Source organism: Mixophyes fleayi, chromosome 6 (assembly GCF_038048845.1).
Source record: "Mixophyes fleayi isolate aMixFle1 chromosome 6, aMixFle1.hap1, whole genome shotgun sequence".
NCBI classification, from domain to species: Eukaryota; Metazoa; Chordata; class Amphibia; order Anura; family Limnodynastidae; genus Mixophyes; species Mixophyes fleayi.
The window spans coordinates 155,116,876-155,141,383 of NC_134407.1; the positions used below are offsets into that span (position 1 = coordinate 155,116,876).

Consider the following 24,508-nt stretch of genomic DNA (forward strand, 5'->3'; position numbering starts at 1 on the left):
TGTGATCATAAGGAGGCACAGCATGGTGATTAAGGGGCACAGTAGTGTGTGTGATGGCACAGCGGGCTTGTGGCAATGTAATGTGTGTGTGTGGTAGGTGGTGGCTAAGTATTAATTTTGGGTCCTACTGATTTAACACCTGGTTGGAATTTTCTAAATGTACCCATTATTTTTTCCAAATAGGGCCCTCAACATTCCAGGATCCAGACAAGCCGCAACTAAAGAAACCAGCAACCACAGGTGGAAAATGTGACAACAACAGGTAGGACAGTCTGTCAAATGTTCTGAGTCTAGTGCAGGCTTGGCTAACCTGTGGTACTCCAGGTGTTGTAAAACTACAAGTCCCAGCATACCCTTACAGCAATAAGCTGCTATATATTGGCAAAGCATGCTGGGGCTTGTAGTTTCACAACACCTGGAGTACCACAGGTTTGCCAAGCCTGGTCTAGTGGGACAATCCTGATTTTTGGTGACTGTTCTGCCCAATCTAAGGGGCAGGTCAAGACAGTGTATTCTTTATACACACACTGTATGCTTTATATACTACACTAAGGTGCTAGCTGTCCTTCGTGGACTGACCACTCCCCCTCTAGTGTCAGGTCCCGCCTCTATGATGGCTGACCACACCCCCTCTGGTGGGCCCCTAGTGTTGCAGTCCCCCGGTGGGCCCTTCATGCTCCAGTCCGACACTGAATCAGATCAATAACCCTTCTAGTATTATCGGGGGCTTGACACCCTGGGATGAAACCCACCTGGCAGAAAGTTGTACCACCGCACCTACTATAGGATTTGACCCAGTATCAATACACATATCCCTATAAATACCTCCTAATAAGGATTCTGGATTAGTAATAGGGGTGCAACCTTGAAACTCAAAATGTAATCTGGACAAGGAAAGATGAGAAAGCAAAGTTTCTGAAATAAAGGTGCACTAAATCCTCTGGTTGATAATATTCATGATTACCATCCTTTAAAACATAACTTTTATTAAGATATAACCTAAAAGCGAAATATACTCAAATATAACTAATAGAATCCCATGGAAATGAATTAAAAAGCTGGATGCACTCAATATAGTACCTATATAATCCCACTATAAGTTATATGGTACAGAGGTATAATAGTTTGATAAACATGCAGATGTGAAAAAGTCAGATTTTATGTAGAGAAACATATGCCATAATAGGCATAAATATACATATATTTGTAATGTGTTTCTTATATTAAGTCTGTTAAATAGCAGACTATAAAAATCCCAATAGTATTCAGCTAGTAAGTAAGGTAGGATTAGATGGTAAATCCCAATTATCTCTTACATTGATCACAAACGCTGGTATATAATTTCTTCTAACTTATTCCTGCAGATCAACAAATAGTTAATATGCAGTCAACCCTGCAGTACACTCCATAGCATAAAGTATCTCAAAAGCGCTATCGCAGAATAAATTTCTGTTATGGAGAGTGTATTGCTATCTGCCTACTAGGTTTTCCCTCTAACTCTGGGCTTACAGGGATAGCTGCCTGAACAAACTCCTCCAGTATAAATAATAAGTGTATCCAGCTAAAACGCCGACGCGCGTTTCGCTGTTGCTTAATCAAGGCAAGCAGGCTGAATGAACTGACAGTTCTTATATACTGTCAGTTCCGTATGAACATGCTGGCATCACTACATAAGGAGCAAATCACATGGGGTGTCATTTGAGTGAGAGTTACAGTTACCAATTGGGGGAGACTCTCTCAAAACTCCGCCCAGCAACAGCTGTAATTGGTCAAATATCAGCTAAGATTAGATCAGGTAAACGAAGCCTGCTTCTGCGGACAAGTGAATAAAGACCTACATCATATTTAATACATATCTTTTTTAATTATTGTATACCTCACAACTCTTCTTCTTTCTATAAAAGCTGCATGTCAGGTTTGCAGTCCCTCATAGATCCGCTGTACAATACTCATTCATGATTATATTAAACTGCAAAAACGTGTACCAAAGGGAGGAGATTCTCTCAAAATTCCGCCCAACAACAGTTATAATTAATCAAGTATAGGCTGAAGTTAGATCAGATAAATAAAACCTGTTTCTACTGACAAATAAACGAATACCTACATTTATTTAATACATTTAGGTTGTATAACATAGATAGCAGCTCTTTTCTTCTTATAAAAGCTGCTATCATCAGGTTTATAGTCACTCTCGGACCCATTATATAATACTCACTAAAAAGATCTCCAACCGTAATTATATTTAATAGAAAAACATATATCTTAATTAATTTAATGCATAAACTCAACGTATCTAATTCATATCTAACTAGTGTCGTTATATACAATACAGGTTTGTGAAATATAATATAGTATGTGAATTTTATAATTAGCTCTACTAGTAGAGAATATCTCATAGATAATCTAATTATCAAGTGATCCAATATAAAAATATAACCGTGCTATAATTGGTTTAGTGATTTAACAATATAAAGCAGCTCTATATAACCACTTTGTTGTATAATTTCTTTCATCTTAATGGGTGCTATAATTGATTAGAATATTAATTAATATTCATAGTGAAAAAAACCCCAAAAAAACTACAAAGAAAAAAAAACTAATAAAGTGATCTATAAAAAAGGATGATTAAAACTTCGTGATTACAGTAATCCAAATTGTGCAACATGAGTAGTCTAACCTGACTCATTTTTTAATTAATAATAATAATTGTTATATAAATTATGTGATTTAATGTGTATTAAAATTATGAAGTAAAGATTAATATGGCATTCAATGATGATTTCGTATCTGAGTGCCATTAAGGATGTTACTGTTAAATTAATATAAATCTATAAGTGATTTGGGATCTTAAGGTAGATATACCTCTAACATAGAATTTGATGAGTATTCTTATTTCTGCGAGTGAGTATTATTTTATAAAGGTCTATATACTTTTACTAAAGAAAGATAGTATAGTTGTTATTTTCATTGAGTCCAGTGGGATGTATTGTTCCCATTAAAAATATCCTTCTTGCTTCTCTCTTTAGAAGTTCTGATCTTATATCACCTCCTCTTACTCCCAATTGAACTTTCTCCAATCCATAAGCTGCAAGTTGTTGTGGATTACTATTATGAAATTTCAAAAAATGTTTTGCAACTGTGGTAATAGTTCTCATTCTTGATGTATCTTGAGTTGCATTTCTGATATTACCGATGTGTTCCAATATCCGCTGTTTAAGCGGTCTATTGGTCATACCGATATATTTCATATTACAAGTACATGTCAGACAGTAAATTACCCCAATAGAGTCACAATTAATAAAAGATTGTATTTTATGAATCCTATCAAATTTGTCATGGAATTGTTTAGTTTTCTTGGTAAATTTACATGCCCTGCATTTTCCACAGGGAAAAAAAACATTTGGAAGATCACTAATAGTACTAGTTTTCAAAATGTCTTGATAATGGCTATGCACTAATGAATCACGTAGGTTTCTAGACCTTCTCCAACTTGTGAAGATCTTTTCACCAATAATTTCTTTTAAATCAGAATCCAGTTTTAGAACATGACTGTGTTTTTGTAAACTTGCTTGAATTCTTTGCCATTGATTGTTATAAGTACTAGTAAACCTAACAATACTATTTTTAGACTTCATTCGCCGTTGCGGAAAAATCAGTTCCTCTCGGTCAATATTCTTGACTTCATTATAAGCTCTTTTTACTATATTGTGGCTATAACCTCTTGTACATAATCTTTCTTGCAATTCATCTGCACGTTTTTTAAAAGTAAATGAACTACCGCAATTTTGTCTCGTGCGTAAAAGTTCTCCCTTTGGTATGCTACGTATTGTTGACGGGAGGTGGCTAGAGGCATGAAGTATGCTATTAGTTGCTGTAGCTTTCTTGAACATATCTGTAGAGAGTACTTTGTCTTCTGTAATAAATATTGTTAGATCTAAAAAATTGATTTTCTCCGCATTAATATCATATGAAAGTCTCAGATTCATATGATTAACATTAAGTTGGTCCATAATGGTGGGAAAGAGAAACTGTCTTCACCACTGAAAATGAGAAATACACGGATCATATTCTGTTATGGTTAAGGTTCATAGACGATATACTCATCATATGGGAAGGTGAGCAGAAACTTTTGATTGAATTTATGAAATTATGCAATTCAAAAAGTCAAAAATTCTTATAAAGTGCTCTTTAAAGAAGAGTTGTACCTAGTAGTAAAGCAGTGTGCAAACTTAAGAGGATATACTCATTGAATAATCGGAAAATAAGCTATGTAGGAGGGGAGGTAAGAGAAGGAGAGGAAGGGGGAAGAGAGAGGGGGAAGGGAAGAGGGAAGGGAGAGGGGGAGAGGGAGGGGGTAAAGAATCAATAGCTCTCTTGGCTGAGGAGTCAAAGAGTGGTGTGGTGCAACCGATCGTCAAATAACATAGTTGGTTATGAGAAGGCAGAAATTTATGAAGTGCTTAAAACATAGCAAAGCTAAAAGACATTATCTAATGATAACAAACTAAGCAATATAGTTGATGCTTTGAGAGAACGGAGGAAACCGAAAATTGACAGGCAAGGTAGTAAGCTCCAACTGGTGTTGGAAATCCGCCTGAAAAAAAAAACAATTAAAGAGAAAAGCATACACAAGTACAGTCATATCATGATCTCTCTGTGTCCCGAGGACATCGTCAAGAGGCATGGGACCTCTCAGGCCGGGGAAGCGCCGGGCGTTGGGTCTCAGCAGGCGTGAATTGAAGAGCAGATGTCATGGGAAGGATGTCCAACTTGGCAAGAAGGTTCTGACCTTGATCCAGTGTTTTAACAAAGTGAGAGGAATTGGCAGCGGGAATTTGAAGCTGGAATGGAAAACACCAGCGATATCAAATGTTGTGCTCTCGGAGAATCCTTGTGACAGGTTGTCCCTTCGTTTTTGGATCGTAGAGGGTGCGAGGTCCTGAAACAGTTGGATATCTATGTCCCAGAAAGAGACAACAGATTGGTCTCTGGTACCAGTTAGGATGCGGTCCCTGGAGGGAAAGCAATGTAAGCTAACGATGATGTCCCATGGAGGTTGAACGCTGGTAGGTTTGGCTCTCAGATCTCGGTGAGCCCAGTCCATGAGATAGTCCGCTTCAGAGATATCCGGAAGAAGGTGAAGGAACAGGGCCTTGAGGAAAGCTTGGAGATCAGCTGTGCCAACTTCTTCAGCCACATTTCCTATGCGGATATTGTTTCAGCAACAGCGGTTTTCAGAGTCCTCCTGTTTATCTTTCAAAGCCTTAACTTAGTCATGAAGGTGGGAAAGTTCCTTGTCTAGCACAGACCGGGAGCGGCAGATATCATCCATTTTCGATTCCAGGGCATCTGTCCTGTTACCCAGAGATATTAATTCGGATTTGAAGTCATTGACCACTTTTGTCAGTTCTTGGTGAAAGGCCACCTTTACTCCTTTAAGGAGGTTAGTTATTACCTCTTGGATCTGAGGGTCGAGCTCCACTTCAGATGATGGTGAGGAGCCCGAAGCCCCCTGGCGGTCAGATTGGGGAGAAGAGACTTTAGATTTTGATCCGAAGAAATTTGCCGAGGTACCCAATGTCACTTTCTTTGGTTTATTAGACATGGGGGTAAATGTATCAAGCTGAAAGTTTTTCGGCGTGTTTGAAAAACCAATCAGATTTTAACTATCATTTTAGTACATTCTACAAAATGATAGCTAGAATCTGATTGGTTGCTATAGGCAACATCTCCACTTTTCAAACACGCCGGAAAACTCTCAGCTTGATACATTTACCCCATGGTGAGGACTGGAGGATGGATCCGGCAGTGGGGTGATATCAGGGCTGTAACTAGGGCTGTGCGACAGGGGCGATCACCCAGGGTGCAAAGCTGAAGGGGGGAGCAATTTACGAATATTTTAGGTTCATTTGGTTAAAATTGAGTGCTAGGGCGGCGGCATTTGTCTTTCTCGCCCCAGGCCCACGCCCCATTGCAAACAGGGGGCCGTCTCATGCATTCGGCTGCACTCACTTGCAGTTGCGGTCTGAATTGCACAGCAGTCAGGTGGTGAAGGGGGTTAGAGGCACTATCTGCAGGCTCTGTGGGAGGTGGGTGGCCGGGTACACAGCAGATGTTAAAATCTTTAAGGGGCCACGCTGGCTCACCTAATCCAAAGGCACGCAAACCTCTAGTTAGTCCTTCAGCTAGGCCCAACACAGCTCTGGTGGTTTAAGGCTGTCAAAGCGAAATGGCGCTCACAATACATGGGGAGGGGGTACCCCCGACAAAATCAGCATACAAGAGCTATTTGGTAGGCTAAAAGACACCTATGGCGGGCGAAATTTATACAGGTGGTGGAGAGCTTGTAAAACCTCCGTCCGGCCAGTATGGCTGCCAAGCCACGCCCCAATCAAAGTTATTTTCATGGCTCTTTCTGGTGTTATCAAACTTTTGTAGCACCTCTTGATGAATTGATACCGTAAAGGAGCAAAACCCCAGTAGAAAACTCCAGAGAATGTGCTTTCACCATATAAAGCGATGCTGTGGGAGTCAAGTCCCAGAGATATATATCTATCCAGAAGTTACAAACCAGTTTGGATGCTTCCTTTGAAAGGTGAGCTTTCAGCAGGGTTTTGCAGTTACAGAGACAATACTTGGTAGACATTCAGTTGAAGAGATCCCGGAGCAGGCGTGGGCTGGGAGAGGGAAGCCCAGGGGGCACACAGGCGGACGCATCACATGACAGGGGATGCGGCCGCATGTGCACTGACGCGGCAGCATCTGATGTCATCAGACGTGGCCGCGGGGAAAGTGTTGAATTTTGCATCCGGGGGGGCAGCCGGCCGGCCTACCTGCCCCCCGGGCCAGCCCACCCCTGTCCCGGAGTAGTGTGCAGCATACACGAAGGGTTGTAGTCCTGAGAGCAGTGGTAACATTAGGAAGAGAAGGAACTTTGGTGTGAGCAGAGAGTTGGGATGTAGCAAGATTGTAAGCATAGATCTAACAACTGACAAGTGGAAAAGGATTGAAGAGAAGTAAATACTTTTGTAGAGAATGTATAATAGAATAGGAATACAAGGTGATTTCAGTAAGAGAATGGCAGATAATGATCAAGAGGAGAGAGCTTATTCTTGTAACAGCAATTTTGAAAAGATTGCATGGGACATTTTCATTGCAGCATGATGGAGGTTGCACATGCTTCTTTTGCCCACCACCTCACTTTTCTCTATTACCAGCCAGCTATTCCCTCACATGCCTCCCCTGCCCAGCAGCTCTTCCTTCACATGTCCCTCCTGCCCAGCAGCTCTTCCTTCACATGTTCCTCCTGCCCAGCAGCTATTCCTTCACATGGCCGCCTGCCCAGCAGCTATATCTTCACATGTCCCCCCCGGCACACAAGCTTTTCTTTCACATTTCCACATGAAAAAACAGACAGTATTTAACTTATGTGCAAAATAATAAACTAATGTGCACCCCTTGCATTGTAACATGGTTTTATCCAGGAGACTTAAATCATAGTTGCCTACTCTCCCGGAATGTCCGGGAGACTCCCGAATTTTTGTGAGTTCTCCCGGACTCCCGAGAGAGCAGGCAAAAATCCCGGATCCAGGTGTCCTCGCTGTTGAAGATGACGGGGGCGGGGCTAAACACGTCATCATGGCCCCGCCCCCTGCTTCGATTGGCTAAAATGGCTACATTGATTGACAGGGGGTGGAGCCTAACGGCGCCCACGCTCGTGGCCTCGCCCCTCGACGGACCCCCTCCCGGACAGATGCCTCTAAAAGTAGGCAAGTATGACTTAAATAAGAAACTTCTTAATTTAAGTTCCTTAATGAATCAGGCCTATAGTGTGCAGCTACAGACAGAACACCCTTGCTAGGGGAGGAAGGGGGGGGGGGCGATTGCCTCAATCGCCCCCACCTGGATCTGCCAGTGCCCTGCTCACAACCTTTTCCCTGACATGCCCACAAGCTTTTCCCTCACATGCCCCATGCACACAAGCTTTTCCCTCACATGCCCCATGCACACAAGCTTTTCTCTCACATGCCCCATGCACACAAGCTTTTCCCTCACATGCCCCATGCACACAAGCGTTTCACTCACTTGCCCCTTAATCATCAGATCATTCCCAAAGTCTCCTTTTCTTTTCACCAATGTGCTCTACATTACCGCATCTTACCTGATTCTCCATTCCTTTCAGTAGCTACACGGGAACATAAGGGGATTATATATGTGGTATGCTCTTAACTTTTATTGTCCGTAGTAGCATCTTTCTTACTGTTTCAACTACCTGTTGTACGCTCAGTTCTTTCAATAAACAGTGTAAAATATATATTACAGAACAAAATGAAAGACTAAATTATTTTGCCTTGTGTATTTTTTCACTCAATGTTAGATGTGCTAAATAGACCTTCTAGTAAAGTGTGTATAGTACTTTCCTCTTCTGCCATTTTCAGATGTAGTAAGTACTTTGTCAATGATGGTTCCTCTCCCCCTTGTCACTAACTTGATTTCATCAGATTTGAACTGAGTGGCACAATTTACTTTTTTGACTGTTATGTTGGCAAGATGACGTAGTGGAGGGACCAGCCGTACAAGGATTTATAGTGGTTGCCCTCTCGAAGATGGCAGGAGTTACAGGGCACGTTAATGCTATGTATATTTTACTAGAGTGTTTATATATCAAATCCTTACAGATAGCAGTTATATTTGTAAAATAAACCATAGAGTATATCCCTAAACTCTATTCCCAAAAGAAAGTGGTGTGTTTTCCTTTTAATGAATAAAAGGAACCCCTTTATTTTCGACCAGGATTGGCAAGGGTTTTCATGGAAAGGTCACATGTTTGCAGACTCCTAAACATGTCATCCAGTGAACTACCGGAAAGCCGACACCAAAAAATGGTCATTAGGGCTGTGGGTGGCAAACCTTTGTTATGTAATGTGTCTGTCTGCATCCCTTTGAATGGAATGAACTGCAATGGACAATATTGCATTATCCATACAGTGCTAACAGGGGCAATAATTTCGTACTTCTTGTCTCTAATGAGTTTTCCTGTTACAAACCATCATAGCTGTTACCAAAGTAATTTACATTTCTCTAAAGTGTAGGAGACATTCTTTCTGTGGATATCCAATGTTACCTATTATTAACTGCAATGCATGTATTGATTTTAACACCATTTACATTTGAACCTTCCATTCATACATGTTTAGAATGTGAATTTACCCCACAGTAGTTATTTGTCCACAATACATATTTCTTTGCTTTTGGTCTTTACCTGTCAAGTAAAAAAATATAAAGGTTCTGTTACCATAGAGAGGCCTATGTATACTATTTGATCAGCATGAAAAATAAGCAGTATTCACACATTGGGCTAGATTTACTAAGCTGTGGGTTTGAAAAAGCGGGGATGTTGCCTATAGCAACCAATCAAATTCTAGCTGTCATTTTGTAGAAGGTGCTAAATAAATGAAAGCTAGAATCTGATTGGTTGCTATAGGCAACGTCTCCACTTTTTCAAACCCGCAGCTTAGTAAATCTAGCCCATTATCTCTCAAAAAGCAATTGTTAAATTTGCCTAATCCTCCCCACCTAACCTATTGTATTGCTTTTAAAGCAAGGCAATCTGAAAGTGTCAAGTAAATCTGCCTCCCTCCATTGTTGGGACAGAACCCACTGTGGAATTCACTATGGGGATTTATAAGTGGACTACAGCAATGCCAAAGCACAATTAGGATCAATCACTGGCCATTACCAAGTATAAGTGGTAGCATTAAAAAAACATAGGACATGCAATGCCACTTTGGGAATACTCATTCACAATGTTGGACTATTCAAATTGCTGACATGTAGAACTATCTGAATTCCACCCAATGTGTCCTGTTTTGAAGACTCTTCTCTGGGATTAAATAATGCCTGAAAAGCACCTCACACGTGAATTAGCCTGACAAGGAAAACTATTTTTGTACCTGAATTCAGTAGAAATATTGCAATGTTTGTTGCCAGAACATTGCTCTACCTGATTCTACATTACTTTTTGCAGCTTCACAGAAACACATGCAGCAGTGCCTGTGCCTCCCCTGTGTACCATGTGACTACAGCAGTCACATGACCCGGTGATGTCAGAAGGTCCTTTTGCTGAAGGGGATCTAGCTGTTACCAAAGGTAAACGAGCAAAGTAAAATGTGAGAGGTAGAGGTCAGTGTGTGGGGGGATTTACCGGATTTTAGCTGGAGAATATGAATTATTTATTTGTTGCAAAGCATAGTTTATTGCTTTCCATGGGATATAAACAACGTGCATTTTATAATATGTGTTTAAAAGTAAGGTATGAATCAAGCAATAATATTTTTGCATCTTAAATATGATTACTTATATACACGTTTTAACAACCGTATTAACGAGTACACTATATGTATAAGGGTCAGTACAGTGAGTTTTACAGGAGTGACTATTAGGATATTTCTTTAAGCCATGTATACATGTACTCTGCTATTAACGATGAGAATAGAGATGTAGATTAGCTAGAGGGGATGTTATCTTTTAACTTCCAATCATTTTATTTTAATTTTTGTCTTGTTTTTTTGTGTTGTAAAAATGTATTTGTGCTGTCTTAAACACTTTAATAAATAAACTTTATTTAAAAAATAAATTTTATATATATATATATATATATATATAATTATTGCTTACTGCTTATACGGTAGGTTATTTATTAAACAATTTTACCAACTTATCCAGTTATTATTTATTATTAGTATATTTGGATTTACATTTGTCATTCTTGAATGAAAAATAGGGAAATAGAAATTCTAGGATAGATTTTAAAATATTTTACCTTGTTATGCTGTGCTGTTGGAAAGAGTGTTGTTATTTAGACAGTATATGAACAGCTGTTACTCTTTATCTGCAGAGTCTGCAAGTGTGGGCGCTATGTCTCTGGCTCTAAGCAGGATCTGTTCATCCTACAGGAATAGTCTTTTGAGGTCACTGCTGGGCTGTCAGGAAGCCTTGGACAAAGTAAATTGTATGGACTTGAGAATCCAGGAGGCGAAACTTCATACGTCTAAGGTAGTCTCAGCTGGACATAACAAGTGGTCCAAAGTGAAGCATATAAAGGGTCCAAAGGATGAAGCCAGGGCTCGCGTGTTCGCCAAGCTCTCTATGATGATCAAAGTGGCTGTGAGAGGTATGAGTTGGTGGCATCTCATCTGCAACTGATGGAGAAGAGTGGCCCAGTAAGGATTATTTACTAACATTGCTCAAAGGTGTAAATCTGTGCCAAATCATAAGCATAGTGCTTTAAGTGTTTAATTCACACTGGACAGATGAAAGCTAATGTCTAGCTTGGTGTGGTTTTAGTGCAGATTTGCACTTGTAACAGTATTGTTTAATGTGTACTCCTTGCAGAGGGCGGTGCAAACCCCAGCTTCAATGCACAGTTACACCAGCTGGTTGAGCAGTGCCAACAAAAGAACATGCCGAAGTCCTCCATCGAGGCTGCTATCAAAGGAGCGGTAAGTTAGTACAATACAGAGCCAGGCACAAACTGCTGTTCACATTCAATCAATCAAATTATTTAATGATGAATAGTATTGAGCAAGTTCATTTACATTGTGAACCTGCATTATGTCAAGTAATAATAGTTATACACAGACAAATAAAGAGTGCATGCAATACTATAATAGTACACGTAGACCTACAATAGAGAAGATAAATAAAAATACATTACTCATACTGTCAGATGCTGTTACTACTGAATGATGCAAATCCACTTTTTTTTCTTTTCTTTTTTTTAAACTAGTAACTTTTCTAAATGCTGATTTACCTGGGCTGGAATCCCATGTAGCAACATTTTAATTTGAACACTTAATGCAGCAGTTCCAGGTTTAGCATGGACAATTTAGCATCACTAGGGATTTATATAGAGAAACACGGTACATACTGGAGCAGTGGATATGCTATTCATGTGTCCTGTAGTAGGCAGAACTATTATATCCATACAAACTGCAACTATATATGTGTGTATATATATATTTGTGTGTGTATATGCATACGTGTGTGTGTGTGTGTGTGTATATATATATATATATATATATATATATATATATATATATATATATATATAATGCAAATATGTGCATGTATATATATTTTTGACTAAAAAAAAAATTAACAGGTCTTTTTTGGCCTTAAATACCCCCAGGTAATTGTGTAGAGTACAAATAGTTGGTACATTAGGGTGAACTACCTAGTGTAATTTTGTGCCAACTTTCTGGGATTACACTAAATAAGTAAAAGCAGACATATAGAACCACTGCAAGAATATTTTCAGGCTTTCTAGCAGTTTTTATATGCAAAATTAACTGTAAAAAAATGTTATTCCATTAAGTAGCCATTACTAGACTTGATGAAGTTATTTTCAGCGAAACACAAGCATTTCAAAAAATAGAGTTTCTCTGTTGCCCTGTTGGGGAACATTGGGGTAGAGTAGGTGTTCAGGAGTCAGGGCACTTTAACTGTTTAAGTGTTGGGAGGATAGCTCCACCCCTACTATGCCCCTCTTATAGGAACTGTTCCTCAGTTTATTTTAAGTGCCCTTTGTCGGGCATATGTTTTTAGGGCTCCTGCCCTTGATTTTTTTATTTTTTCATTTTCACTTTTAAATTTTTACTGTTTTTAACTGTTTAGTGTGTTGGGCTGAGGGACGCCTCCCCAGGAATGGACAGCCTGTGGCTTTCCTCCACTCTGGGCCTCTAAGCCAGGGTGAGTAACCTGCAGCTTTCCCTCACCTCGAACACTGCTGCATCAGCCTCTTGCATTCAGCGAACAGGACACTGCCGGCGGGTGTTCTCTGTGCAGGCAGGTAGTGCTGACAGCAGCAACCACAGCACACAATGGTCCCCCTAGGCAACGAGCAGTACTGTGCACAGTAGAGTAGACTCGGCCAGAGGACAGGCAGCCACAGCAGATCTCTGTTGAATCGGAGAGTACAGCTGTGGCAGTGCTCATTGGGAGGGCACAGTGCAGCCATTAAGGACAGAGGAGATTTCCTTTTCCTTGTTGTGGGTGTGTAGGTAGGGGTGGTCTCTTCCTCCCTTTCCTTGGCATGCGGAGGTCCCATTTTCTTTTCTGCTGATCTCCCTCTGCTGTGCTCCTCCATGTTGGAAACGGTCTCTAATTGGTATAGGTGGTCTCCTGTACTTTGTCACTGTTTACCTCATACTCTCTTATCCTGTTACCTCTGTGTAGTGTGAGAATGAGCTATCCTATATAATATATATATATATATATATAATCTCATATAGGTATATGGCAAGTGTATAGGTGCCAGTGACCAGTCTATCTGTATATTCACTTTTTGTGACATTTATTCTGTTCTTTCCCTGTAATTGTGTAATAATTTACCTTTATGGCAGAAAAAGGGACTTCCAAGAAGAAAGGGAATGCCGGAAAGTCTGTGTTGCATTATACTTATGCAAAATGTAATGCTAAATTCTCTTGTGGACAGTCGGAGTTCCAAGAACAGCAGCTGCCTCAGTCTGTATCTGCAGGTGTGGAAGAACTGGCTTGGCTTTGCCCTCTGACAACGTCCATAGCTGAACTCACGCGGGTAATGTCTCACCGTGAGGTAGGTGATTCTTCCAGTTCTATTTCTGCACCCGACATTCCACATTTGCACCTGGTACCTCTTATCTTGGGAGTGTCCAAGTCGGAGTCTGCCTTAGCGAATTCCCTTGCTGAGTCTGCCCAGGGTTTAGCTAGAGCCTCTGGCCTTAGAGGAGGTGGCAAAATTGAAGACTCTTCCCGCTGTGGGTCCACCTATAGCCAAGCCAACTAGATTCACTGCTACAGGGTGGTGTTTCTCTCAAGGACGCCACAGCAAAAAATGTGATTTCTTGCGGTGCTCAGCTTATGTAGCGGCGGGTCGCCTTTTCAGACTGGGCATGTCTACAGCCTGGGTGAACAAGTCTATTCAGCATGGTCTGAACAGTTGGCCAAGGGTCTGCAAGAAAATTGGCTGCAGGCTGATTTGCTTGTTCTAACTGATCACATTCGAGAGGCTTCAGATTTTTTAGGAAAAGCATCTTTGGATGCAATCTCCGTTACCTTGAAGCTCTCTACATTGTAGCGGCAAGGCTTTCCTTATGGCTATGCTCTTGGTCTGCAGATGCTGATTTCAGACATACGCTAGAGGCATGACCCTTTGACGGCGTGATCCTCTTTGGAGCCTAATTGGATTATTCAGTTGGCCACTGGTGGCAAGAGCTCTTTTTAGCAGTTATCCAGACTAAACCTAAACATCCCAGGTTTCGGTTCTTTCACCTCTTCAGCAAGGGCTTCCACAAGGGGGGGGGAGTCCTCTTCTTCAAGTGGAGGATTCTATAGGGACCAAGGGTCTTCTAGACTTGGGAACCCTAGGCCAACAGATGGACTCTGCCACGGAATTGTGGTAGTGGCCTGTCTTAAGTGCTTTCAGGAACAATGGCTGGAATCAACCCCTGATGCCTGGGTTCGAGGGATTGTCACCCAGGGTTGTGTGATCAGTCTGCTTCATTTCCCATGACGCAAATTCTTCACTACGTGTCTGCCATTATGAGGTCTTCTGCGTAGCATGCTCCAGGGGGGCAATCCAAAAACTCTTGGATTCGGGTGTGATCATTCCAGTTCCTCCACTGGAACTGGGTTTGGGGTTGCCCTTCTGCTCCACGGGAGGTTTCTGTCCTCCCTGAGCTCGCTTTAGGACACCTGCGTTACGATTTGACAGGTGTACCGCCCCAATGTCTTCTGATTCCAAAGCCGAATGGATCCTTCCGGCCTTTCCTGAACCTAAAACCCCTCAACAAATGGATTTGAGTCCTGGGCTTCAAAATGGAGTTGCTACGATCCATCATCGTGGGCTTGGAACCAGGGGACTTCCTTGCTTCTCTAAACATATAGGATACCTACCTCCATGTTCCCATCTGGGCGGGGCATCAGTGTCTCCTTTGCTTGGCGGTCGCAATGCCCATTATCATTTCATGGCTTAACCCATTAGTCTGGCTACCGCCCCAAGGATTTTCACGAAGGTGATGGCTGTCATGGCAGGCCTCCTCTGCTTTTAGGGCATCACAGTTGTTCTTTACTTGACCAACCAGTTACTGAAGGCCCTATCTTACTCGGGTCTGCGCCGCTATTTGTACCTAACGATGTCCTTCTTGGAAGCACACTGTTGGATCATAAACCGGTGCAAGTCTTCCTTAATTCCCGCACAGAGGATGTGCTTTCTGAGCCTCAATTTCAACACCAGGTGTCAGCGGGTGTTTCTGCCAGAGGACAAGGTTCTCTTGGACCTGTCGAAGACCAGATCCCTCCTAGCGAGGCAGGAGGTGTCCCTTCTCCACTGCATGAAGTTTCTGGGCACCATGGTATCTGTGTTCGAAACGGTTCCCTTTGCCTAATTTCATTCTCTGATGTTCCAGAGGGAGCTTCTTTGGAAGTTGTCGAAATCCCCTCTCATGTGGACAGACAGTTCATCAGGTTATCTGCCGCCAGTCCTTTCTCTGGTGGTTGGATCTCACCATGGGTCGCTCCTTCCAGTCTTGAGTGTGAATACTGATGACCACAGATGCCACTCTATCGGGATGGGGCATGGTCATTGGTGCTTTCCAGTTCCCGGGCCTTTGGGACTCTTAGGATTCACTTTTGGCCATCAATGTGCTGGAGCTCCCTGAAGTTTACCAAGCGCTGGTAATAGCTCAGAAGCAGCTAGCAGGCAAGCCTCTGAAGGTCCAGTCGGACAAGGAGACGGCGGTGGCTTCCCTGAACCATCCAGGGGTCACCCGCAGTGCTCTTGCCATGAAGGAAACTTCAAGGGTCATGTCCTGGGTGGAGCGTCACGTTCTGGTGATATCGGCCATCTCCATCCCAGGTGTGGTAAACTGGGAGGCCGATTACCTCAGTTGCAACAGATTTCATCCGGGAGAATGGTCTCTTCATAAGGGCGCGTTTTCCCTTCTAGTTAAGCGTTTGGGTCAGCCAGAGATCGACCTCATGGCGTCCCATCTGAAGTTCAAGATTCCTCTCTTCTACGCAAAATCCTGGGATCCCACCACGGAGTACATTGATGCCGTGATGATTCTGTGGCGGTTTTCTCTGGTGTACTTGTTTCTGCCAATCCCCATGCTCCAATGGGTGCTCAAGCAGGAGAGGGTACCAGCCATCTTGGTAGCCCCCGACTGGCACCGCCGGGAATGGTACTCTGACATCCTGGGGATGGCCATAGTTCCACTCATCAGGTTGCCTCTTTGTCCCGACCTTCTTGTGCAAGGCCTTCTTCATTTCCACTTGTTAAGTCGTCTGGCTCTGACAGCGTGGCTACTGAGACTCTGATTCTTCAGGCTCAGGGTTTCTCTCCAAAGGTGATTGACTATGATTGAGGCCAGGAAACCCTTTGTCTGCTGCCAATTCTTTATTGGTTGTGGACAGCATATGTTCTCTGGTGTAAAGTTCAGAGTTTTTTCACCTCTATTTAATCTTTCTCATTTCCTCTCCTTCCTTCAGATGGATTTAGATAAGGGTCTCTGCTTATCTTCCTTAAAGATGCAGATATCAACGATGTCCATCTTTTTGCAGCGCAAATTTACAAGTATAAAAGAAGACCTTCCTGCATGGAGTTCTTCATGCTCAACCCCCTTCTGTGCACCCGGTTGAACCATGGGACCTTGATCTGGTGCTCTGGGCCCTTACTAGAGAGCCCTTTGAACCAATGGAGTCTGCAGGTCTCAGTTATGTCACCTGGAAGGTGAAATTTTTACTTGCTGTCTCGTCGGGGTGTCTGGTATCTGAGTTGGGTTACATTAAACCGGCTCAGCTTGTGCTTAGTGAGCGGTGCGTCATAGTGCTTCAGCCAAACATTTGTGCCAAGCTGCTACTTGCTTTGGGCGCAAGGTTTTGTGTTACAGAGCAATCCATTCCTTTGGAATGTCCCCAATGTTTCGCAGTGTCCCCTAATAGGGTGACAGAGAAAATAGGATTTTTGTTAGTCACCATAAAATCTATTTCTTTTAGCCTATTTGGAGACACTGCGCTCCCACCCTTTGCTCTGATTGTTTGATTGTTGTCTGTTTTAGTTTTTCTTCTTGACCTTGTTAGGCCGTCTCTCTGTTTGGGCTTTGTTACTAACAAAAACTGAGGAATAGTTCCTATTGGAGAAGCATAGTAGTGGTTGGTATCCTCCCAACACTTTTAGTTAATGTATCCCTGACTCCAGGACAACCTTCTATAAACCAGTGTCTCACAGTGTACCCCAGTGGACTAAGAGAAACAGCTTTTACGGTGAGTAACAAGAATCCTATTATTGCTATGGTTCTTAGATGCAAAACACCTCCAAATAGAAAGTGTATCCAATGGCATTTTTCTGTTTTCACTGATTTCTTGAACTGAAACTTTGAGACTGCAGCATGTTGTCTTCAATTGGTTCTCAAATTTATTGTAATGATGATACCCGAACTATTGGCAAAAGCATCTGAATAGTCTCCAGAAAACCAGTGTGAAATTTGGGCTAGATTTACATCACTGGAGTCAACCTTTTGTGCTGTATGTCCTTCATCCACTATCCACATTTTTTACACACAATATTCTGTAGCTAAGCTAATCCAGCTCTAGAGCAGAACACAATGTCACTGCCCTACACAATTCTTTGCCACTGCAGATAAGCCAAAAATCGGTTTATTTTCTACATTTGTTTATTTTCCTTGCCGATTAAAGGAGAAACAATTTCATATTCATGCGTTACAGGGAAATAGTTGCCTCTCAGTCTCTGCTGTCCCTAGACAAAAACCTGTTTTGCTTAATGCTAAACTCACCCCAGCTGAAAATTGTTGATTAGTACTTTGCATGAAAAATTTATTTATGGTATATTTCTACGTTTATATGTTGTATATTATTTTTCTTTTTCAGGATAAATCTAAGCCCACCTCCTACACACTGTTTCAAGCAAGAGGGCCTGGTGGCTCTTCCCTTCTTATTGAGCTTCTAACAGATAACACCAATCGCTCTTTTGCAGATCTAAGATTACTTCTGAAAAATAATGGGTAGGTGGTCAGGGTAAAGCTGAAACTTTAAATCCATTTTGTGAGCTATTCCAATATATCCTGTCCTCACAGATTATCAATTTAGTAGGAACCAGTGACATCGCTGAGACATGGAGCACGTTGTGCCTAATGTACAAGAAGTCAATATCCCGCCGTCCCAAAGATTATGTCTGTGAATTTAAATTAAAACAACATGTTTTGTGACTGCAGCAGTGGAAATTTTATACCTTTTGATTGTGCCCTGAGAATGATTAGTTTTGCATTTTTTGTAATCAGAATTATGTGTTAGACTTAATGGTTTTATTTCATGGCCAGGTGCATGCTTATTTATTGATTTAATTTTGACAGGCTTTTACCTTTTGTTTAGGAGAATGTAAACCTACGGCCACGTCACAATATTTATCATGATTATCTGGGGGTTTCAGCAGCAGCAATGTGTATTCTGCCAAAGCGGCCCACCGTGGATTGTATGCATATATCACATGATCCGTTCACAATCTACCTTGGTATGCTCTTCTGCCAGGTAGTCTGCGCTGCTGCTGAGCCTCTGTACCAATCATGATAAACATTGTGATTAGGCTGGGGGTATCCATCCTCTTTTAGGGTTGCTGTGCGTTAGGCCAGCTAGTGCACTACTGCGATCATCAGTCTGTGTCTGGCTTATTTTTTTGGGGGTTCTTTCAATAGTCTCCACTTATTATAAACATGGTACATTGGATCTTTACGAAAGTACTGTGATCTAGTCCTAATAATCTTTAGTTTTCCAAAACTAAAATAACTTCAAAAACACCTTTACTTCAATTATTTCTCGTTTTTGCTTTGTTTTTTATAAAAGGTGATGGAAACTCATAGCCGTGATTCGCATATCTGGCCAAAAAAAAATGTCTCCTGATGGCATAAGCCGTAAAGATCAGAAAATATCCCCATAAAAAAGAACCACCGATCCTGTTTGACCCTTGGCTATAGCACTGACCCCTCATGATTCACTGCTGCTGAACTGTAGTCACTGGGGTTCTTAAAAAGGGTTTGCTCTACAGCAGGACTGGCCAACCTGTGGCTCTCCAGGTGTTGTGAAACTACAGGTCCCAACATGCCCTGCCAGCTAGCATGCTGGGGTTTGTAGTTTCACAACACCTGGAGAGCCACAGGTTGGCCAGTCCTGCTGTAGAGCAAACCCTTTTTAAGAACCCCAGTGACTACAATTCAGCAGCAGTGAATCATGAGGGGTCAGTGCTATAGCCAAGGGTCAAACAGGATCACTTTTCTTTTCCCAGTCCGAGTTACCATATCACTTCTGGTCTCACTGAGGCCTGTTAACATGGTTGGAAGGTAAGGGTGTGCACAGGCCTGTAGCAGTCATCTAACTGCATCTATCAACATGCTTGATAATGGATTTACTAACAGTCATCGAGGTTTTTTCTGAGAGTATAGATTCGGTAATCTTGGGAAGTTGTGTGTGACTGGCATAGGACAGATCTATCTACTCTTTATAGGCCAGATGTTACACAGATGTTTTATTTTATTAGATACTTGCTAGTACTGGCAACACTATGCTGTCTGGATGTGTCCAATCTCAGTATTCGCATTTAGCGGAAAGTTTTCTGTAAACAACAACAACATTGTTATGAAAGAGAGCATCATAATGAACCAGTATATTGTAAATGTACACTACATATTAAACATTAGCAAATGCATATATATATGTTTTTCACTCAAAGCAAGTCCTCACACTAGATATAGCTGTATTATAGTTAGCAACAGTTGTATGTGGGTTTAGATTTCAATATAAAAAAAATTGCCTTTCTTTGTGGCCTACAGAGGGACACCAACCGATGGAGCCCTCCACTGCTTCACTAAAAAAGGGGTGGTAACTGTGCAGACCTGTGACCGAGATGGAAACCTTTTGCAAATGGAGCAGGCACTTGATTTAGCAATTCAAGCTGGAGCTGAGGATGTGCAGGAGATGCAAGATGAGGAGGAGAGGGACATGTACAAGGTGTGAACAGATGTGTCGTAATAAGGAGACATGTTACAGAGGCTGGACCAATAAAAATTTCTTATCTTCTTTTTCCTCTCTTTACAGTATATTTGTGATTTTTCCTCATTGCGTGAAGTCCGCTCCCAACTAATTTCCTTGGGATTGCTACCAATCTCATCTGGTCCTGAATACTTGCCAACAATCACTGTACAACTCTCAGATACCGATAAGGAACAGGTTTTCAAGCTCCTGCAATTGATCAATGACCAGTCGGATGTCATGCATGTTTATGATAACATCAAATAGCAGCAACTCCCATGCTCCAGAAGCTGCTGCCATCACGGTCCTATCTGTATGTTAGGAACATTAAGACTCATGACTTAGTCACAGAACTTATGGGATGCAGCAATGAACTCTTAATTTATTTTCCATGAAAACAATAACTTTAATTTTATCATGTGAGTTCTTGATGCACAGTGTTATATTTGTCCCTCATGTACCTGGTGATATAAAATAGCACTGTATGGTGACAAGTCATGCCAAAGATCCACTTTTGATTTTAAAATATACCTTATAAATGGTCTATGGGGCAGATTCTATTAGCACATTTTTTACCAAGGGAAACTTGATTAATAAATGAATTTCAAAAGTTACATATACATTTGACAGTAATAAATTGAACACACAGTATAACAGTGTTGTCCAAGCAATAAGGTAAACCACAATCTTTATCACTGCTGGGGTATATTTACTAAAGTGTGGGTTTGAAAAGGTAGAGATGTTGCTATAGTCAAAAGTTCCACTTTTTCAAACCTGCAGTGTAGTAAATATAGCCCTATGTGTTTCTTATTTATACCAATACACCTGACCTTGGTAATCGTGCAATAAAGTTACTGCTAAAATTTATGTAAATAAATAAACATGAAAAAATAAATATTGTACAAAAATGAGATTAATATTATAATATTCCTATAAAATAATGCAACCCCGTAACAAATGGAATGTATGCACATAATATGCAAGACAATTAAATATTAAACATGAAGGGGCGTATTCAATTGTTAGCGTTAACGCTGATAAACGAGCGCTCCAAAAATAGTACCGTTTATACGGTAATATTGCGCGCGAAAAGCGTTAATACAGTAGTTTACTCGCGAAATTTCAGCTGCGAGCTGAAATTTTGCGAGTAATTACCGTATTAACGCTAAGATTTTTTGAGCACTCGTTTGTTAGCGTTAACGCTAACAATTGAATACGCCCCGAAGGGTATTGTAATATAATTATACATGACCTCAAATGTATGTAACATGCATTTGTTAGTTAAAATATTTTTTCTCTATGATCAATATTTTGTTTTACAAAATTTAGTAAATTAAATATTACATATATTTGAGGTCATGTATTATTACGATATTACAATAGCTTTTACTGCATGTTTAAAGTTTTACTTTTTTTTGCATAGATTTTTCACAAACTGAATTCGTAAATGGATGGCATTATTACCTACCTTTTATGGCATGTATTATTATGTTATAATCATCCTCATTTATTTATTTATATAGCGCCACTCATTCCGCAGCGCTGTACAGAGAACTCACTCGCATCAGTCCCTGCCCCATTGGGGCTTACAGTCTAAACACACACACACACACACACACACACACACACACACACACACACACACACACACACACACACTCTCTTAACCTACCAGTATGTTTTTTTTGGAGTGTGGGAGGAAACCCACACAACCACAGGGAGAACATACAAACTCCTCACAGATAAGGCCATGGACAGGAATTGAACTCATGACCCCAGTGCTGTAAGGCAGAAGTGCTAACCACTTGGCTACCGTGTAATTTTTTGTACAATTATTATGTTTTGGTTTTTTTTCTTGTTACATAAATTTTAGCAGTAACTTGATAGTATTGTTACCAAGGTAAAGGGTATTTGTATAAAAAAAAACCAAAAACATTTCTATAATGTTTTATATGTTATGCTACCCCAAAATTCATAGCAGGATACAGATTGTGGTTAAGCTAATCAGCATTGCTTGCACAACATTGTCATATTCTTTATTCCTGACATCTGTTAAGTGTAACTTATTTATTTGTGAATAAACGGTTCACCTGGTCTGTATGCCTATTAATTTCTCTAGTGCTCTCCATTCATTTTACTATTGATCTAACTGATATTGCAGTATATTTCTTGGAACAGCCTAATTCCATAGGTGGTGCAGCTGAAGCCTTACGCTAGGTACACACTGAACAATTTTTTTCGACCAACATGTTATCTCAAACGATTGTACCTACGACTGAATTTCCGATCCATCTGGAGATTAATGTATACACACTAACATGATTTACCTTCATATATGTGATTTTCATCTGGTCCTCTAGTCTTCAGTGAATGACAGCACACTAGTCATTTATTCATTATTGTCACACTGATTAAAACCGCCTTGTAGCTATCCACATGTCCTAGCGAATTTAACTCTGAAACTAAACATTCTGTCTCAGAACAAACAAATGAACTATTCCTTCTCCAGCACTTTCTAAATTTTTTCATCGTGACATTCATTCGTAGAATCGGCTGGAAAGAGCCAGACTCTGTAAATTCTATGGAGATTGTGAGCATGAGTGCATACACACTACATGATTAGTCCGTGGTTGGTCGTTAAATATTAAACAGTGCGACCAGCCAAATGAAACGATGATCAGCACTTTGGGACAACTTTAGTTCATTGTGTCACTATACACACTCACACGATATCTGACCAAACGGTCGGATGATGGCTGATTGGAGGTTTTTCGTGCAATCTTTGGGCCAGTGTGCATTTAGTGTAAGCTTGACTACAGATTTGTTTCCTAGGAGAGGTCACCATGCATTCACTGAGAATATGTTTATCATGAAATCAGATTGTCATTGTGTTATTGAATGTTTTTAAAGTTGAAAAAGTGGGTACTGGGAGTAATTCAATTAATTTCAATTTTAAAAGGAATCTTCCAAAGCAATAAACTTAAAGTCAACCTTTCACTTTATCTAAATTACTTTTTCCCTGCCTTCTAATAAATCTAAAATAGATATTTACAGTGCTAGTAGACCAATTACTATATAGGACAATCTCACTAGCTGTCACAGATAACCAATAGCAATATCAGTAGTTTAGTAAATATTGCAATAATATACATAACATCTATAGTAAACCTGTTATATGATGATGTTCCCAATGATTATCCCAAGAGCAGTGCTATTCGGGGGCAGCTTGGTGTCTCAGTGTTTAGTGTTTATGCCTCATAGCATTGGGGTCATGAGTTTGATTCCTGACCAGTACCTTGTCTGTGGGGAGTTTGCTTGGGGTTTTGCTGGTGCTCTGGTTTTCTCCCACACTGTAACTGCTGACAAACATGAACCCTAGCCTTGTGGGTTAGGGAATTTAGACTAAGCTCCAATGGGGTGGGAACTGGTGTGAATGACAAACATTCTCTGTACAGTGCTGCAGAATAGGTGGCGCAATATAAATAAATGATGGTGATGCTTTAGACATGTAGTGCTGCAGCTGTATGGTTTATTAGTGTACACAGGCGCCATAGGATTGTTTTGTTGTCGCTATGACCACACATGCTCCGCCCAGTGTCAATGACAGCTGTCATCGGAAGCCCCGCCCAACGCCTGCGCTGCGTTCCACGTACTGACTTGTGCTCCTAATGGCTGCTAGTTGTCCCGCCCTGCGGTGACTGACGACTGTCCTGTCCTGTGTAAAGTAAAGAGCTGCGCTTGCGTGAGGCCTTGGGAGCTCGAAGATTGAGGGCACCCGGATATGAGGTGACCCGGAGACGCCCGCGGGCATGACAGGACACCCGTGGAGAAGTAGAGGGAGTGCAGGCCTTGGACGTTAACGCAACGGAAAGCGACTCAAGTAGACCTGGGACCACCTAGTGAAGGCCCAAGGCGCCGGGACGCTGACAAAGCCCGGGACGTCTACTCGTCTACCGCCATGGGTGAGTGTGGAGTATCCCTGGAGACAGCGTGCCCGTTGTCCGTGTGTGCTGTGCGCTGACATCTGCTGTGCATTCCTAATGATGTAGCACCGGTCGGGCTCTGCAGGACACTGTGCGCTGCACCGGGCGGGCTGGCAGCACGTCACCGCTCCATACTGCTGCTGAGCTGTTCTGTGCCCTGCATGTCTCTTATGGACTGATGTATGCCAATATTTTGCGTTATATTTATTTGTAAGTGTTCACACTGGAGCGGTACTTGAAAGAGAGTCTGGTCAGTCTCTGCATGTTTACAGACATTATTCCAATGCATGCAACATTTACATTACAATCCCTGATTTAGTTGTAGGTATTAATCTGCTTTCAATTCACCTAGGTTGCACTCTGTCAGACATATACTTGGATGAAGTCAGACTGCACACATTCAGATATATTTACACAAACGTTCTAAGGTGTATAGATAAGACACACTG

The 24,508-nt window shown here is 41.4% G+C and overlaps 2 protein-coding genes across 4 annotated transcripts in view; both read left to right on the top strand.

Moving 5' to 3' along the window:
- The first annotated feature begins 10,097 nt into the window (after positions 1-10,097).
- TACO1 (translational activator of cytochrome c oxidase I) lies at positions 10,098-23,078 on the top strand. Of its 3 annotated transcripts, none has more exons than XM_075176833.1 (6): positions 10,098-10,149; positions 10,898-11,173; positions 11,395-11,501; positions 17,926-18,059; positions 19,878-20,055; positions 20,143-23,078. In XM_075176833.1, exons 1-6 carry the CDS (start codon positions 10,104-10,106, stop codon positions 20,341-20,343), a joined length of 942 nt encoding a protein of 313 aa, XP_075032934.1. In that variant the 5' UTR covers positions 10,098-10,103; the 3' UTR covers positions 20,344-23,078. The 3 variants fall into 3 exon arrangements, with proteins under 3 accessions (XP_075032934.1, XP_075032935.1, XP_075032936.1); XM_075176834.1 differs by lacking the exon at positions 10,098-10,149 and adding an exon at positions 10,151-10,182; XM_075176835.1 differs by lacking the exon at positions 10,098-10,149 and adding an exon at positions 10,155-10,176.
- Positions 23,079-23,781: 703 nt separating this feature from the next.
- MAP3K3 (mitogen-activated protein kinase kinase kinase 3) overlaps positions 23,782-24,508 on the top strand; it is a 35,663-nt gene continuing 34,936 nt past the window's right edge. The window contains exon 1 of the mRNA XM_075176836.1: positions 23,782-24,038. Within this exon, the coding sequence (XP_075032937.1) occupies positions 24,035-24,038 (4 nt within the window). The 5' untranslated portion in view covers positions 23,782-24,034. The remainder of the gene's footprint in view (positions 24,039-24,508) is intronic.